This window comes from Cygnus atratus, chromosome 4, assembly GCF_013377495.2.
Source record: "Cygnus atratus isolate AKBS03 ecotype Queensland, Australia chromosome 4, CAtr_DNAZoo_HiC_assembly, whole genome shotgun sequence".
Taxonomy (NCBI): Eukaryota; Metazoa; Chordata; class Aves; order Anseriformes; family Anatidae; genus Cygnus; species Cygnus atratus.
Genome location: NC_066365.1, coordinates 32,674,081 through 32,691,820, shown reverse-complemented (window position 1 = coordinate 32,691,820; position 17,740 = coordinate 32,674,081). Strand labels below are relative to the sequence as shown.

The following is a 17,740-nucleotide window of genomic DNA, read 5'->3' as shown; positions in this document are numbered from 1 at the left end:
TTTGTACTTTTGCTTTCATTTTGCTAGTTATTTTGCAGAAGTGATTTTTCCCCCTTAGTTTCAGCATTTGTTTTAGAAAATGAACTTGGAAACATCTATAAAGCAATACAGCCTCTTCCAAGTCCTAATGTTTGAATTTAATTCCCTTTCTCCACCACTTCCTTTCTCTCCTCCCCCCAAAGTAGTCTCCTCGTAAGCTAAAAAAAGGCAACACTTCAGGTTCTCACCTGTTTAGTCTGAGTTCTCCACAGAATACTCATTCACCATATGTCCATATACCATCAAAACACAAAATATTTTTTAAAACTCTGGAAAGTTAAAACTAGTAAAGAGATCAAAGCTTTGAATTTATGCCACATTAGAGGAACCTGAGAAAAACTGATCAAGAACAAAGTTGGTGTCGTACGTCGCCTCGCGGCAAGGCATTTCTTGCATGAAAATGCACAAATAGGTGTCCTAGCTTTGTGGTTCTGAAGGCTCAAAGATACAGACAAGCTGAAATTAAGTGTAGAGAAACAGTGGAAAAGAGTTTAAGTTACATTTTAAACTATTTAGCACACTTCTTACTATATTTCTCAATAGTTGTTGTACATTTCACCCCACTGAGGTTTGACCTGTGTCAACATAATACCTTTGGGAAAAGGACTATATTTACCTTCTTCCATATACATAAGTGTACAAATAAAAATATCATACACTATGTATAGACAGTCACTTGTTAAAATAGGTAAAAAAAAAAGATTACGCATTCTGGTGTTTATATCATGAAGATTAGAGTTCTCTCTTCACAGAGAAGACAGTTCAATTTAAAGATTTTTTTTTTGTTCAGAAATACTGTTCACGCTTAAGTAGTGCAAATCTGAATTACAAATCTTAAAATCACCAAGAAAACACAATGCCTGAGGGCCAATTATTAAATAACATCTCAATTTTTATATCAACATATATACACAGAAGACAACGCTAAGAGCAAATAAACACAGATGTCTCTTGAAAGATTAGTTTTATTAGGCTTGCAGTACCTATTATGACTGGGTAACTATGTCTGAATAACCTCAGGGGACGTAAATTGTCTGCTGAAGCCCAAAGAATATGCTGAAAATTTCCAGCAATTATGAACTCGTCCGTTCTACATGTCCACTGCCAGAAGCTGCCAATGCTACCTGTTTCTATAAATTAGGTCCCCAAAGTCATAAAGGCACTCCAAATTAACGGAGAGGTGCGAGTTACGTTTTTTTATACTCCTGCACTTCAGTGACCAGTTTGAATTTTTACAGCATGTTTCCCTCTGTGTCAGGAAGAGGTAAAGAGAGAAATCATGGCATGTGTGCTGGCGGGGGGGGGGGGGGGGGGGGGGGGGGGGGGGCAAAAAGCAGATTTCCACACCTGCCTCTCCCCAGTCATGTTTACAGGAACGAATTAGTTCCCTGAGGATGTCTTAGATATCTTCTAGCACTTACTTTCACCACAAAACAGAAAGAAGAGTCACTTCTGATGTAAGCTCTACCTAACTCGACAGAAGTAAGGCTGGACCTGCTAAACATGGCCATAAACAGACAAATATGCAGTATTTCTGGACATCTAAGACATTCACTTGTGCCCCCAAATTAAAATGGGCCAGCACTTCAGAACAGGAAACTATTTCCTCTTGACCCTCTCAGAAGTTTGGATGCCTTCCCAGAAATCTCAAGACCGGCGCGGGGCTTAGTGCTGCGCCTGCAAGACAGCTGCATTCATTTTATATCGGGCACTAAAACGAGAAGACATCTGGATGCAGCCCCTCATGGGAATGCGCAGAACAAACCAAGGGAGACAGGTTGAGCAGACGTAATACATTGAGGAGGCGCCAGGTCCAGAAAGCGATCTACATCAATCCAATGCTCCGAACAGATTTCACTCAGTAAGGCGGCACGATATTCAGACCATTTGGAAAGCTGACTTTAGTTACCAACAGGAGATCCACAATCACTAGCACAGCTTGGAGTAAGGCTGTTCAAGCTGCCTCCTCTGCTTTGGGGAGGTAATGGCTACAGCTCACTGAAGTTTGCCCCCCACGATGACCAGCTCTTTATACAACAAGAAAATGGGAACAGAGAAGAAGTTAAAAGAAATTTACAGTAATTTCTCTGACTTTTTAAATGGAACAATGCCAATAAAATTATAAAAAGCTTTCTCTAACACATGGGGCTGGGGAGGCTGTTTCTTAAAAACATCAACAAACCAACCATAAAACTAATCTACTTCTGCAATTTTAATCCACATATTCCATATGAGCTAGGCACCAACCAAAAAAGCTGCTATTACTATAATCCATTTTCTTTCTAAAGCAAAGAAGTACTGCTATGGACATATGTCCTTAATAAATCTAGTTAGTTTCAGCCCCCGCATTAATTGCGATTAATGTCAAATTTTTATAGTGCAAAGTGACCTCAACACATAATGATATTTTAAACATGATGAGAAAACTAACAATTTCTACCAGAAGCAATTTTATACCATTAGATAAATCTCAGCCAGCAATAGCACTGACACAATAGACCCTGCCATAGGCTAAAGGGATGATGTAGCCCCACTTTCTCTAATTTGTATAATTATTTTTTGGCCATGTGCAGCATCTGTTAGATAATCTTTCTTATTCCTAGTGTCAATGTGAGAGGAAACTGCAAGAGAGGGGCACACAGATGTCTATCACATGAAACAAACAGAAGATTATTATTCTTTAAAACACATTCCTCCTGAAAAAAGAAAGGTGCACAAGCATCTATTCTGAACGCTATTCAAGGAAAAGAAATTGTTACCAACTGTGAGAGTTTACTATCTGCCTGGTGATAACAAAGCAAGGGTAAGGAGTGAAAATTGCTTTACATGTAGTATTTTAATACTTAAATTATTACATTTAAGCCTAAATGCTTGTGCTTTAAAATTAATTACTGGCTGCTACAGCAGCCGTATTTTTATATTTCTTCAACCTGATGGTTTATCTGGCTTAATTAAGAAATATTAGACTAGCCAGCTACAGATAATTCCTTGTTTCATTAAAGGAGGTGCGTGGGCAGGAAGGGTTTTACCAGAACAGTATGCAGCATACGCAGAGAGACAAAGGAGAGGAATACTGTGGGCGTAAAAAGGCAGGACAGTAAAGAGAGATGCTTTAGAAAAGCTATGTGGACAGAACAGGCACTAGACAGTAGCAGACTTGTTTGATAGCGTAGTATCTAGATGGGATTTGAAGGTGGCAAGGCAGAAAAGGGGAGAGACACTGAGGCCATGAAAAAATTCATGGTAGGAATCCGGTCTGAAATTTCACTGACAACGAACCATAGGAGAAATGCAAGACGGAATGTAGTGGTGCTGCAAATATGTTAAAATTGCAAACATTCTTGCCAGCTGCTGTGGTTATCATGAGAAGTAATCTTGTGTTAGGGTTTATTAATAGCAACAAGCTTTGGAAGAGACTGCCATTTGTACTTACAGAACACCGTATCATGCAGATTCATTTAGAGCAAGAAAATCTTAACTGTTTAAGTATAGTAGTAAGCCTACCTAAGCACAGAATAAGTAGAAAGAATGGGACTAAAAACATACCAGAAATACCTTTGCAGCACCTGCTCTACTTTTCTTTTTCCATCTAGAAAGTAAAATTCCACTGGGAGAGTATCTTTAGAAAAAGAATGGCATAGTATCACCGACATACTACTGGCCAGTGATCCTAGAAACAATTTTCCCTTTCTAGCAGCTAACACACCTCTATTTTTACTTTGTCTTCTGCCTTTCATCTCTACAAGCAGTAAGCATTCTGTGCAGAGGCAAGTTTGCATACAGCTTTAATGATTAATACCAATAGTAAAATCTGTAAATAAATGTATCTTTTTCAAGCCCATGATTGCATATGCAGAGAGAGAGAGAGAGATTGGGGCTTCTAAATCATACAGTGCCTTGTGAGATCTTTCCTCATAAGAGCAGCATGTTGTGATCGGTTCCCTTTATTACATACTAACTACATTATAGGCTGAAATATATGCTGACTACCGAAACTGGAGTCAAATGTAATTTTAGAAATTCCACAGATTGAAATATCTGGTCACATATTTGCGTATATTTACACACCGGATTCCTAAAATAAGTCTTTTACCTACCTGAGTCTTCTACATACAAGTTGCCTCCTATTTTTCAACTTTCAAATAAAATTCTATATCTTGTATATGAAAAGCAATGCAGCTTATACAAGCTTAATAAATGATCTGAAATGCAGGAGAGAAAGCAGCATGGATTACAAATTACAACACAAAACACTTGCTGTCTTTGCCATATTGTTACACCATTCCCTGAAAAAAATGATAATATTTACTTATCTCACAAAGAACTTTAATACATAAGCATTTACCAAGTATTTGTTCTGTTCATAGTAAGTATAAAATCAGTTGGGTCAAGAAAGTATTGCTAAAGTCAGTTTATAAGGCAAGATAATACACAGAAGAATACATTTAGACTTTCAGCATTGTTTATGCATTTTAAATGAGTCTTCTTCTCCCCTCCCTTTATCAATCATTTTAGAGCCTACAGATTTTTGGTGGTTTTGGAATATCCTAGAACATGATCTACAAAAAAAAAATGAAAAACAAAAGAATTTTACAATGATTTGCCTATTAATTTGAAATGTTACAGTAGTAGCAATGTTATTAAAAAACAGATTTTGTGCATCATCTTGCACAGAATCAAATTTTCTTATGACATACACAGCCAGCACTTCCATTCCACAAATCCACATTAAAAATGTAGTACATGGTTTGCAATTACCATCTGAAGTTTTAAGATTTATTACCCTATCTCATAGACTGCATGTTCTACTACCAAAATCACATCCACTTGACAGGTAACTAGAAGTTTTTCTAAAGTGTGATCAAACCACACGTGTTCTACAGGCACCTCAATCCTCTTACCAAGAAGCCTTGTAATCCAACCAGTTACTCAGAAAATATTTTCAAGAACACAGTAGATCAAAAGTACAGACTTCTTTGACTAAAAGTACACAAAGGAAAAAGTTGCATCAGCTGCAATGCTGCTTTACTGCTTTTTCAAGCAACTGAGTAACCTTAAAAAATACTTGAGTTCAATCTTGAAAGATGCTGCTATTGCCCCTTTTCAGCATTATCCCTATGCAGAAGTATAGGCTCAACAATCTTAACATAAAACAAAGACAAATAAGAGTACCAGGAGTGCAGAGGGAGAGAGAGAGTTCAAGAGGAAAAAAGGGCCTGCTTTTAACAGAGGACAGCTATCAATGAGAAGCTGTGGGGGAAAAAGCAGAATTAGGTCTAAAACGGTGAGAACAACAATTGAGATAGAGCAAACCAGGGTCTGAAGCAGTTTTGAAAAAAACACAAGCTGAGCAAGGAAACTATGAAGGGGGTAGGATCCTCGGTCTGATGAGTGGAACTATTAAAACTGGCAAAACCATTGTTCCCTGACAGTGACGGTCTATCACATAAGAAGTGACTATCAATTGGTGTGCTAAGTGGCAGAGACCTGCGAGGGAGATGCTAATGCTACAGCCCTGCCTGTGACTCGCCTGGGTGTCATTCCAGTTCGGTTCCACTTCCACTCAACACCTGGGAAATATCAGAACAAAGAAGGCTGGGTAAAATTAATTTGCCTTCTTTCTGTTTCTGCATAACGACCCTTTCCCATACCTGAAATAGATATGTTCAGGAAATTAAATGGCTTCACTTGCTGTAGGAGGACAAGAAGTGTTTACTTTGAAATATAAGGGAGTGCAAAAAAAGAAAACGGAGATTCGTGGTTAAGGTGATTAGGTTTCAAAGCAATAAATGAAGTATTTAATTATACATTTCATAAGTTTCCCTCAGGCATGATCAATCAGCGAAGATGCAACTGGGTCAGCTTATGGCATCGCTGCTGTCGCCCATTCCCTCTTTTCTTCTGCTGGCTGTGATAGCCTCCATAGTTTGAGACGATAAAACAAACCGACTTTAAGAAGGTAAAGGGCTTTCACAAAGGCAATCCAGCATGTTTCAATAGCTCAGCATTAATAACAATAAAGCTTTCTAAAGACATCTAAACAACTGGGCACAAAGGAGTAAAATTGCCCAGTCAACCCTCACTCTGACACCTCCTGAATTTAAGTGACTGACTTCAGCATCTTCCTAACATGCTTTTAGCATACGCACCTGCACATCAGTCTAAGTAACATTGTTCATTGCATGAGAAATGGAAGTTTTAAATGCATCAAGCCCACAAAAAAACACGTTTTACTTCATGTTAAATACAAATGAGTTTCTTACTGTTGCTTTTATCTTGGCCAAAAATAAGTAGTACAATTTAAATATAAAAGCATTTCTCAGAGACAGTATGGTGACAGAGGATCACTGAATATTCTGAAAAAACAGTCTCTGGGAGTGTTGCAGTGAAGATTAAAAAAATAAAGACAGGCAAGTTTTCAGAGATTGCCCAGGTATTTTTGACCCAGTACAGCAGGTTAGACTAGATGTGCACATTTTAGCTAGCAGTTTACTTTTTTCCCCCCATGAGACAGGAGGAACAGCTGTTTGAACAGCAAACTAAATGCTCGCTCCTACAATTGGCTATCTTAAGCCCAGAGCTTCTGTAACACCCTGCAGAGGTAGACAGGAGCATGCTTCTGCTTGCATGTAGTTCTGACAGAGCCATAAACACTGGCTACCAGCTGGCTGCATCCGTAGCTAAAAAAGAAAAAAGGTGGACCGTGGGGTGGCTTAGCGCACCTCCCGTAAGCACAGCCTGGGAGTCCCTGGGGACTGGCTGAACCACCCCAAATTAACCATGGCTACCTTGAGTTAGCCAGGTAATTGAGGACCTGCCTAATGTTTTTCCACTTCTGTGATTCCTGCTTTGTTCCCTCTAAAGTACAGAACTGAGTCAACTGTTCAGCAAGCCCAATGAAGAAGATAATTGCAGAAAGAACAAAAAAAAGAGGGGGGGAAGAAGACAACTTCAGCCTGCCACTGCTCCACGTTGAGCAAATAAGCAACAGATTGCTTCTCCTCAGCGCTAGCGCCTCACTCAGGAAGTACTTTAATTCCCCTTGTGAAAAGGGATGAAAGGCATAGGAAAAGAAGATTCAGAGTGAAGATACTGCATTTACTACTACTATTTTTTTTTTTTTTTAAAAAGGAAGCAGTTCATTATTCAAGATTATTTATATTCTAAAATAAGTTTCCCTGTAGTCGGTGTTCAACAAGACTTAGGTTTGCTCATTTCTCTAACTTTTCAGCATTCCCTTCTTTCCACTAAAACAATATCAACTACATTTTTTAACAGAATGAAAAATAAAAGCTCTGTATGGATGTCTTTACTGGGAATATTTTACCTACAGAGCAATGGACATACTCCCTTATGAGAAACAAGCTTATGTGACAAGAACTAACTTCTCATAGATATCAGCTGATCAGTCCATGATTCGTGCTTCCATCAGGGTGACAAATTCTGACACAAACATGGAAAGTGAAGTAAAGGCTAAATCAGCTTTGGGAGAATAACTTCTGACAGCCACTTGAAGAAACTTTTTACCACCAGCAGCCACAATGCTGGTTACCTGCCACAAAGCCCAGAAGCAAGGAGTCTCCTGTAGAAGACACAGGCATGTGGGAATGCTCTTATTTGTCCAGTAGCATACACATACGCATTTCTTCTTTATGCTCTTCCGATGGTCTCTTCCTAACAAATGGTAAGGAATTACAGGGAGGGAACACTTTGTTCACTTGGGCTTAAAGAGAAAAATAGTTCAGCTGTTTTTCATTTTATTCAGGACCTGATCCGAAGCCAGCTGAAATGCAGAGAAGTACTTTCCCTAGTTAAGATGGGAGGACATAGCACTTCAGAGAAGACTAGATAGTTTTTGGTTCATTAAGTAATTTCTTGCTGTGATCTATGAAATAACATGCTTTACTCCAGCAAGAAATACAATTTGTTGCAGAAAATGTCAGGATTAGATTTTCCTGAAACACTGAAGGACTACGTGGCTGAACTGCCAGCACAAGCAGTTACATTGATTTGACTAACAACAGAAAGGGTGATTTTGGTTGTTTTACTATAGAAATGAAGGGATAAATCACCAAGTCCAAATGAGTGAAGATGTTTACACATAAGACACATCAGCGTTTGAAACAACTACATGCATACTAATCAAGCAGAGGTAGGAAAAGGATCTGGCATCTCACTCCAAGTGCTCTACTGCAGTAACAAGTAGACCTGTACAGTGTGCCATGCATAAAACCAGTAGATGCTCTTACATATAAAAATATCTACAAGCTGGCATTTAAATCAATCTTCAAATGCTTTATCCTTCGTTCACCCCATACACAAGCATGTCTGACAAAGGGAAGCATTTCACTAATGAACTGAGTTGATGAATTGCCTAAATTTTGTCAGCTACGTTTTAAGGGTGAAACATACAGAGAGAAACTATTCTCATGAAATGGTACAGTATAAACGAATCTCTGCTGTTTCTGAGAGCAGGGGCATTGGAAATGGATACATTTATTACCTCAGCTTTTCCAGTTTAGAATACCGCAGGGTGCACACTGAAACTCCTTTGCAACAATTCAGCTCTACTTTAAGCCGCTTGAAATAGAGGAATGCTGCAAGTGCACAAGGCATTTTCACAAATTCTTTGGCTTATTACTGCTTCTCAAAAATGTGTATTCAATATGGTGAAATTGTTATATAGCAACTTCTAAAAGTAACAAGTACTGGAATTTTCAGGAGGAAATGTGGAAATTAAAGAGAGAAGCAATCTGTTTTTAAAGTACAGCTTCTGAAACAGATAAGAATTAGAACAGCTTGAAAGGAGAAATACTTCCATCGTTTGTGGTTTAAGAGCAGCCTATGGGGAAAAATCATACAGTTAATTTACAGACCAATTCGTAACAAACTGAAAGCATTTATTGTTATTAGAGAAAATAGAGCACTTGCTTTTGAACATACGTGTCATGCATGACTGTCTCCTAAGTATGTTCAGTGATCAGCTGCAGTTAAAGCTAAGTGACATATGATATCTGAAGTGTGTACTAGTTAAAGGACTTCATTGCTCCTTCACAATACACAGCAAAGTCCACTTCAGTGCCTATGAAAGATACGTTAACAGCTAAAGAGGACCATAGCTGTGTTTATGTTTGACGATCCAGCATCAATGCTTTCAGCAACATTTTGAAGGCATGCATGCGTTTATCATGCGAGTACAGTGCTTCTGGAGCTATGCACAAAGCTATTCTCAAGAGCTACACAAAGAATGCTAAGTAATACTATTTTTAACTGGATTCCGATTAGGGGTATTGCAGACAAGTGTTTTAACTACATGAGCAAACTGACAAAATGCATAGGGGCAAACTGTTAAGTCCTGTGACCATTTATAGTACCCTTCTTGATAGAAGCCCAATATAACTAATGCAGAGGATGCAAAAGCTATGGGTTGTCAGCTCCCATAACGGAAGCAGTTTTATTTCCAGGGATCACAGTACACATTTTAAAGATGTTTTGCTCGGTTTAACGCACGATGAAGAAGGAGAAGAAATGAGTTCAAACAAGGAGAAGGTCGATAATCTTTAAGCCCTGTCAGTGTTTTAACAGCCCAGTCATACACTTACCAGAGAACAGTCAGTATAGGTATTGACACATTGCCCACTCAGTAACTTAGAAGCAAACCCTAGCTAATGTTTTAAAGTATATCAACTTGAGGTCTGAACATTCAATGCTGAATAATTCAATGCACTACTTCCTAAATGAAGAGTACAAGTTAAAGAGAAGAGTTGCAATCCAGAGGAGTTCTGACACAGTCTTCAATTTCACATGAAAATACTTTTTTGGTTCTTGCTACAGTTAATTAAATGATATACTTGTGTAACAAAAGTATTGATCCTCTCATCTGTTGATACCAAAGTGGGTTTTATTTTTGGATACGTAGAAACGAAAACGCAGACCTTTTATGCAGCCAACGCATGCTAACATGGAAGGAACCCAATATGGTGATCGCTGAGAGCTCTACGCAGGCTTTGAATACGTTGCAAGGCACGAGAGTAATGGTGGAGCCTCTCATCTTTTCCACTACTAGCTGCCATCAGACTGAGAACTAGTAGTTTCAGAAGACAAGTAAAACTTAAATTGAAGGTAAAATACATGCTTGCAGCATTTATTAATTTCCAGCTTAGTCCTAAAGATAAAAGTAGATGCTGAACAACTTCTTATAGGACTCTTGTAGACCTAAAACATCCAACTCATGAAACTGACTGCTCGAACATGATTTAGGACAGGACAACTGAGAGACCGTGATCATTTTGGAACAATGGAATTTCTTCAGAGAACTGCTTTTTAAATGGTCTTTTCATATTTGCAATGAGCTAACGTGTAGCCACACTGCTCACTGAAGAAAATACGAAAGATTAGCATTTCCGTGCCAACGGCATAACTTTCTAATATTCCCAATGCTTCTTTAAAATAAGACTTGTGTGGAACATCTACTAAACTCATGGAAAAATTTTCTCCTCTACGTTGCATACTATGCTTTATCAAAGACAAAGGAACTAGAACTATCAAAATGTATTCCAAATGCTTACTTTCAGGCAAACCATTCTCAAAGCACGTCAAAAATTTGAAAACGTCTATTAAGAGATGATTACTTTATCACTTCCAACCTTATGAAATGTTCCTATTCGCCATCCAGTGAACACACAAGTAGTATTGAATTTCAGAAAAACGTTATTTTTGTGAAATGCAACCATATAACATAGCACTGTACATACATGTTCTAGTATTTGCACTGCTGCAGGTTGACATTACATTGCTAGCCTTCAATACATACCATATATCTTTTACATACAAGAAATGTTCTCAGATACTCAAAGCAACACAGTAAGGAGAAATCAACCTTTCAAGGGCAATCTTGTCAAATTTAAATGTCATCTATGATTTAACTACATAAATTCACTAAAAAGGGGTATTTAGATATTCAAGGGAAGTCAGCACATTTGCAAGAGCTGAACCAGATTTTAAAACTTGGCATCAATAAATGGAATTAATATTTACTCAGTAGCAACAGAAAACTTAGTAGTGTGGGGAAAATTCATTATGAAGAATAAATTTATTTATAGTTCTATCGAAAAAAGTTCCAAAAAGTAATAAAGACAAAAAATTAATTTGACTTTAGAAAGTATGAGCTCAGCAATATGTAAATCACGTAACAGAAGCATGATATAAGTTGATTTGCAGCTTTTTAAAGAAATTTTATATTAGGTACTGGAGAGAACAAAATTTAAAAGACTTTTTTCTCCCCCTCATATTTTGTGTTTTAAGAGCCACATTATTCATATAGTTCCTGAAGCTGTAGCATAAGACCCGTGATAGTCTGTCAGGCTGGGATTGTCTATATATAAACTATATCGCAACCTTCACATAGTAACATGCTATTTTTATTTTCTGTAACAGCAAAAAATTTTATCTCCACTACTGAGTTACTACAGTATTAAAACCATATTTTAAGAATTATTACTAAAAACATTTAAATATTAAATGAGTTTAAGATCTCTGAATTCTCTACTTTAGTATCCAACTGCGCCACAGTACAATTCAGAACTGCATTCAGTGATTGCTTGGAATTAAAATCCTACAGCACCTAAAACAGCAAATAAGGGTGAAGTACAAATTTAAGAATGCACTTTTTTTTATACAGGATTTTTTTTCATCTATGTGGTTTGCACCTATAAAATAATCTCTGACGTGGCCCTGTAAATGAGTAATATCTAAGACAAACAACACGTGGATTTTAATTAAAATGAAGCAGAAAAAATATTGAAATAAGTGACCCAAGGGCTCTTCTGTGGCACCCTGAGACAATACGCTGTACAGATAACTATTTCCTCATGGGACGAATGCACCATGACAAAGCACTAAACCACAAGCAAAGTGATTAAAATTCAGGTTTTAGAGAATTTTACACTTACCCGCCTACGGCAGAAGGGCAAGCCCTGGGCAATGATGCTGATGCTAAATATCTTCATCACAGTTTGGTGTGGTAGAGGCTCTTTGGCACTTTTAAGATCAACAGGAACCAAGCCATGGTTTATGGCAGTTTTCCCAGGTTTGGACATTTTACTGTTCTTACTCTGTCAAGTCTACTAATAATGCATGAACATTGCTAAAAAAAACTTTGCTTCTAAAGTTGCATGTTTTCTTTCAAAAACGGGTTTCAAACTGGCGATCCAGCTCCCCACAGCCTTCTGCCTTTGTCTCTCAACCTTCTCCTGCCAAGTGTCCTGACCTGTCTGCTGCTCAGTGAAGTGCGAGCTATCCTAGTATAGACAGGAATTGCACAACGGAGGGGCAGGCAGACTGCTCCTGCCAGTCACACAGCTGGTGGACCTCCCCTGCCATGTCAGGAGAACCCTTCTGTGAAAAAGGATCCGGAGATTAAAAACCAAGGAGAAAATCATATAACTGCCCGGAGCTTTCAGTGCCACAAACGTTAATGCATGTATTTTAAAGGAAGAATTTTAACTTTATTTTAAATTGGTTTATTTTATGAGCTGGCGATGTCCTTTCAGAGCAAGGATCTAAGGAGACTCCAGCCTTCAGACCGTAATGGTGTTACCCCAGGATCAGCCACACCGCTCTCCAGGCAGGCTTCTTCTGGAGGCTTTCCATAAAAATTTGACAGCTAGTAACTCAAAAAAAGTTACCCAGGCTTTGCTGTTTCTCACCTACCATCTCCACAATCACAATGTATTGCTAAGTCTGGAAGTTTAAAAATGAAACCAAAGAAAAATAGGAAAAAATTGGAATTCCGCCAAAGTGAAGATATTGGCTTGAAATGTGTTTTTTTTTTTTTTGCTTGTTTTTGAAATCAGAAGTAAGACTACAGTTTTCTTCCTAGCCCTCCTTACTGACGTACAGGCAGCCCAGTCTGCACCCCCCCCTCCTCCCTGCTGCTGTGGGGACTTTGGCTCTAGGGACCGGTGGCATTGAAGTGTACTTCCCTTTTCTGGCGGGTTTGCATGCAGGCCCCTTCCATCACACTGATGGAAAGGAGAAGGGCACAGTCCTTTCTTCATGAGGAGTGTGGGAAGTCACCTTGAGTTTCCCAGCTAGTTCTCCTTCGCCCCCCTTCCTGCAGGAAGGCTGCCCCCTGAAGGAGATGGAGAGAGGCTGCTCTCAGCAACAACCCCAGCTGAGTGCCATTTTCTGGAATAAGTTGTTATTCCACCAAAGCAAGCATAAACAGCCATGTCTTATTACTCAGATTATCTGCAATTAGTTTACTTCAATTTTAAATCATTTTTGGATCAAATTAGCTTCCATACAATGCTGTTAAGTTCCCACAACCCTATTCAACCCCTATACTTAAACACGGTTCTTAAAAATGTATTCAAATTTTGAAAACCTTTTTGAGCAAAACTAAGTAGAAAGAGACAAAAGCCGGTGAAAATGTCTTATGAAATTACTGATAAAAGATGCAGAAAGCCATCAAAGCCCTTGTACGAACTGAGCCAGTATAGCCCAAAACAGAGTGAATAAATGACCATTAAGAAATCTTGCGTGTCCCTTTATGCACAACCCGGCAAAGATAATTAACTGTATAATTATGTAAGGGCAAAATAGGGAGTGTAGTAACGCTTTAATGCTTGAAGCACAACACTGTAACTTGACAAAAGACAGCATTAAAATATGCCTGTATTAGCATCTCCACTTAGCTCTTTGTTTCCCCTTCAAAAAAGCCAACCTGTCATCATGTTTCACTCGCATATAAAAGGCCTCCCTGACTACACATTTACTTGTTGAATGCTTTTTACAGAAAAATACAAAAATCCAAAATGTTTCACTCGGTATATATACGTTACAGTAACCATTTACTTATAAGAAAATGCCTCTTGGACAAAAGAACTTTAAATTTCTTTACAGATACTGCGTGTGGAAATGCTGGGATAGAATGCTGGATGGCACAGTGTTTTCATGCACCTATTTTTCTTTGCTACTATTCCATTCAAATACCATTCCAAAGCAAGCTCTAGATGTATATTTTCTTCTGAAAGACCCCCTATATTTCCTTCTTTACACTTCATCCTATAAACACCAAAAAGCAGTTTATAAGCTGTTAAGCTTATACTTAACAGCAGTATCATCAGATCATACTTTACAGCTTCATTCTGAAGGACTTGGTATTTTATACAACAAATATTAGGCTTTAACTTGGCTAGAAGACTTCGGAAAGGTGTCTTAGGATTTCAGTTTCACTCAGACAAGGAAGTCTCACTGAAGTACTCCAAAGAGGGGGGCAAATATCGCCTTTTATTTCCACCTTGAAAGACCGAACAGAGGAAAAACAACCAACTCACACTTCTCTATTGAAATCTTTCAAAACAAAGCAATAAATCAAAGTTTTCCATTTCTGAGGTACCAGTTGCTGTCTCAATTGTTCCAGCAAAGTGGGAAGTTTACATTAATAGAAATACGTTTTGGTAATTTAATATTTAAATAGTGGGTATGTAACATGACAAGATTCAGACACAGTATTTGTCAAACATACAAAGCAAGCCTCAGATTCTAGCTTAAGGAATATGCCATATTTCATTTAATTGCATACAGAAATCCATGCATGTGTGCTATGAGAAACTGCTGAAAAACTGTTTTAAGAGATTGTCTCATTGCGCAATTGCTGAGAGGAAGATCAGACAGCGTGGCAGATCGTTCTATTTTAATACCAGCCGCTATCAGTTGGTATCAGAGCCTAGTAGCATACCAGTTTACAGACAGTCTTACTCCTCCTTTTACATGAGCTCGTAACCAATGTGGAGAACAGGGACACGACTTGGTCCATTTACAGTTCTGCATGCAGTCGGGGAGCAGGCGAGAATAAAGCCAGGCATTCTCCCAGCCCCACTCGTGGTGCAAAGCTCCCGTCGCAGATTATTCTCGCACCTCTCCAGACAGAGCTCCAATTATCAGACCTTACTTTTCTGTGTGGTTTGAGATAAGAGTGCCAACGTATGTCAGCTTTTCCTCGGTAACTTCCAAACATTCATAAGCTGATATTCTAAAGTGAATCCACAGGGACACACTTCTGGCTGAAAAAAAAGAATCATGTTCACTTACAGAGTTGCCTACTTACTAAGTGGATAAAGCCAAAGCAGAATAAGGATTACTTTTCTGTCATACATGACTACACTAAATTTCACACTTTACCATACCAAAAGGAACAGCTTCAGTTTTTGTCTCTGCCCTCTCTACTTACCCCTTTTTTTTTTGGCATCATCAAAATGCAGACCAGATATTGTTGGCCCATTTTTGTTTCCATGCATCATCATTCCTTTTCAGTCTTAAATGCATGACACATTACTGACTGTAGGTATTAATTGTCTTACAGTAATGTTCAAGGGCCCCGAGCTATGCTGGACAGCTATAAACATTTAATCAGTGACAGTCCTTAGCCTGAAAATACAACACAGTCTAATTTAAGCAATAAGAGGAAGACAAAAATGGATAGGATTCGCTATCTTGGAAGTGTCAGGAATATATTGCATATATTATATATATTTTTGTATTCATTACACATATACTTCTCATTTAAGCTCTAACTGTAAAGTTTAAAGAATAGTTCTGTTGCTTTCATCTTTAAAAGCTTTTTCTTTAAATATTATACAGAGAAAATGTATAAACTTGACAAATGTGAAACTACAGAAATTTGAGCCTTACTGCTTCATAATACATTTTTCTAGCATCCTATTTCTGAGCAAATTGGGACTGATTTCCAATGATGCTCTTTTTAAGTGCCTACCCATTGTCATGTTAGAAAACAGATCACTTTATTTAGATGTCTGAAAAAAAAAAAAGTGTCTGAAAACTTGTGTTTGAAAATATCAGTTTCAGATTGTTGTGGACAGTTAACTATAAGCTTAATAAGGCAGAAGACTTTTCTTTCTTTTCTGAGGGTCCAGCGAGGGGACATCTCTGTAAAGTGAAAGCATGCAGTAAGCACCTGTAACTTCTATATCTTCTGTAGCAATTAAACGTGAACTTTTAGCAGAGGTTTTTAGGAACTGTTTACCAGAAATAAAATGTTATGAAACTCCCTTGCTTGTTCAGAATACTTGACTGCGGGAGGCTTTGAGACATAGCTGTAATAATTTATCACAGCAACAAAAAGCGGCTTGCTCACAAACTTCACAGAATCTTCTCCTAGAGCTCACAATTGTTTTGGATACTAATCCTGCTGAAAGACTAAACGAACTTATGACATTTTAATGTGGTGATGCAACAATTCAAGACCTACAGAGGCCTAAATTAAATATTTCCAAGTATAGGAAGACTGAAATGCAGAAAGCAGAACCCCGGCACTTTCAACAGTTCTTAACATTGGTGAACAGCTGCCCTCAAATGGATAAAGCGGAGCACTGCAACGTTTTAAAAGTCACCTTCTCAAAATAATGTACAGATATTGAAAGAGAACACTAGGATTTATCCTTTGAATGTATTTCATGATATACTTCCCAAATAATACTTTCAGAAAGCTCCGCATAGCTGTTGCAAACACAATGCACTAGAACTTAGATTATACACATGCCTTATTCCTCTCCTAACGTTCACACCGGTCCCTATTCATGTGTAGAAAAGAGTACGAACCATTTTGTGAGCAAAGCAAACTACACTAGTAACTATTCTTAAACGGTGACTGTGGTCCCAAGCTTATTTCTGTGAAGGACTTCTAATACCAGTACACAAATAGTTCCCAGTTGATATACTACACATGAGCCTGCTTTGTACAGGCAAATAAATAAGCTGCATAGAAACAAGGCACTGCTGTACCAAACTAGCCCAACTGTATTAGTGGCACTGCACCCAAAAAAAAAAAAAAATGCTCTCAAGAGTCTCTCTATCATATCCCAATTTACTCAGTACAAAAATCTGTGTGTGTAAAAATATAATGACCCAGAACCCTGAAGAGGGCATGTAGGGAAATCAACAGAGGGATCATTTTGATCTCTCAAGATCAGAGTTGCCTAAAAAATATAGGAGAGAGAAAGGTCAGCTGGAGAATCCTGCAGCAAAAGGAGAAGAGCAGCATTGCCTGCTTGCAGCTGGAAAGCAGAGATCACCAAATTGCCTAGTTTCTTACCAACCAGATTATCAGTCCCTTGCAGTATCTCATTTTGCATATTAACTTATGCCCCGTTGAAATGCAGATTCATCCTCCTTTACCAGCAAGGACATTCCCCCTGCCCTCCAAAGTAGAGACTCAGATCCACTGTGAACTGATACTAAATTAATGCATTACCACAGATCAGCTGAGAAAAGATTATCCATGCATGAGTGTGAACCCTTTCAAACATGATAAAAATGTACTAGCTGTGAACTGAAGCTTGGAATTAAAGTGAATTTAATGTACTATTTTAATTCTACATTTGCTGCAAACAAAAGAAAACCGTGACTGGCAGCTGTGGTTCACCTGATGCACAAGCATAGCACATCAAGCTGAAGAAACTCGAGAATACCTCTGAGCCCTGTGGGCAACTACTAATGAGAAAATACACAACACAAGCAAACTGGCAAGAAACCCAAAGTCAAAGGCAAATCTACTATTCCCCTTTTTCAAACTTTTTAAGCTGAAGAAATAAAACACTGGAACAATAAAGTGGTCAAATGTTCCAACAGAACATCACACAAATCTCCAGCCCTGTTCAATTACTCTGCTCCAGGCTCT

The 17,740-nt window shown here is 38.3% G+C and overlaps 1 protein-coding gene across 2 annotated transcripts in view; it reads right to left on the bottom strand.

Moving 5' to 3' along the window:
* Positions 1–17,740, bottom strand: part of FBXW7 (F-box and WD repeat domain containing 7) — a 150,734-nt gene that overhangs the window by 66,486 nt on the left and 66,508 nt on the right. The window contains exon 1 of one of the 2 annotated variants that reach the window (XM_035552936.1): positions 11,991–12,313. The exons of the other annotated variant lie outside the window; for it this stretch is intronic. Coding sequence (XP_035408829.1) covers positions 11,991–12,137 — 147 coding nt within the window. The 5' untranslated portion in view covers positions 12,138–12,313. Of the gene's footprint in view, positions 1–11,990; positions 12,314–17,740 lie in introns of those variants that run through there. 2 annotated transcript variants of the gene reach the window in all.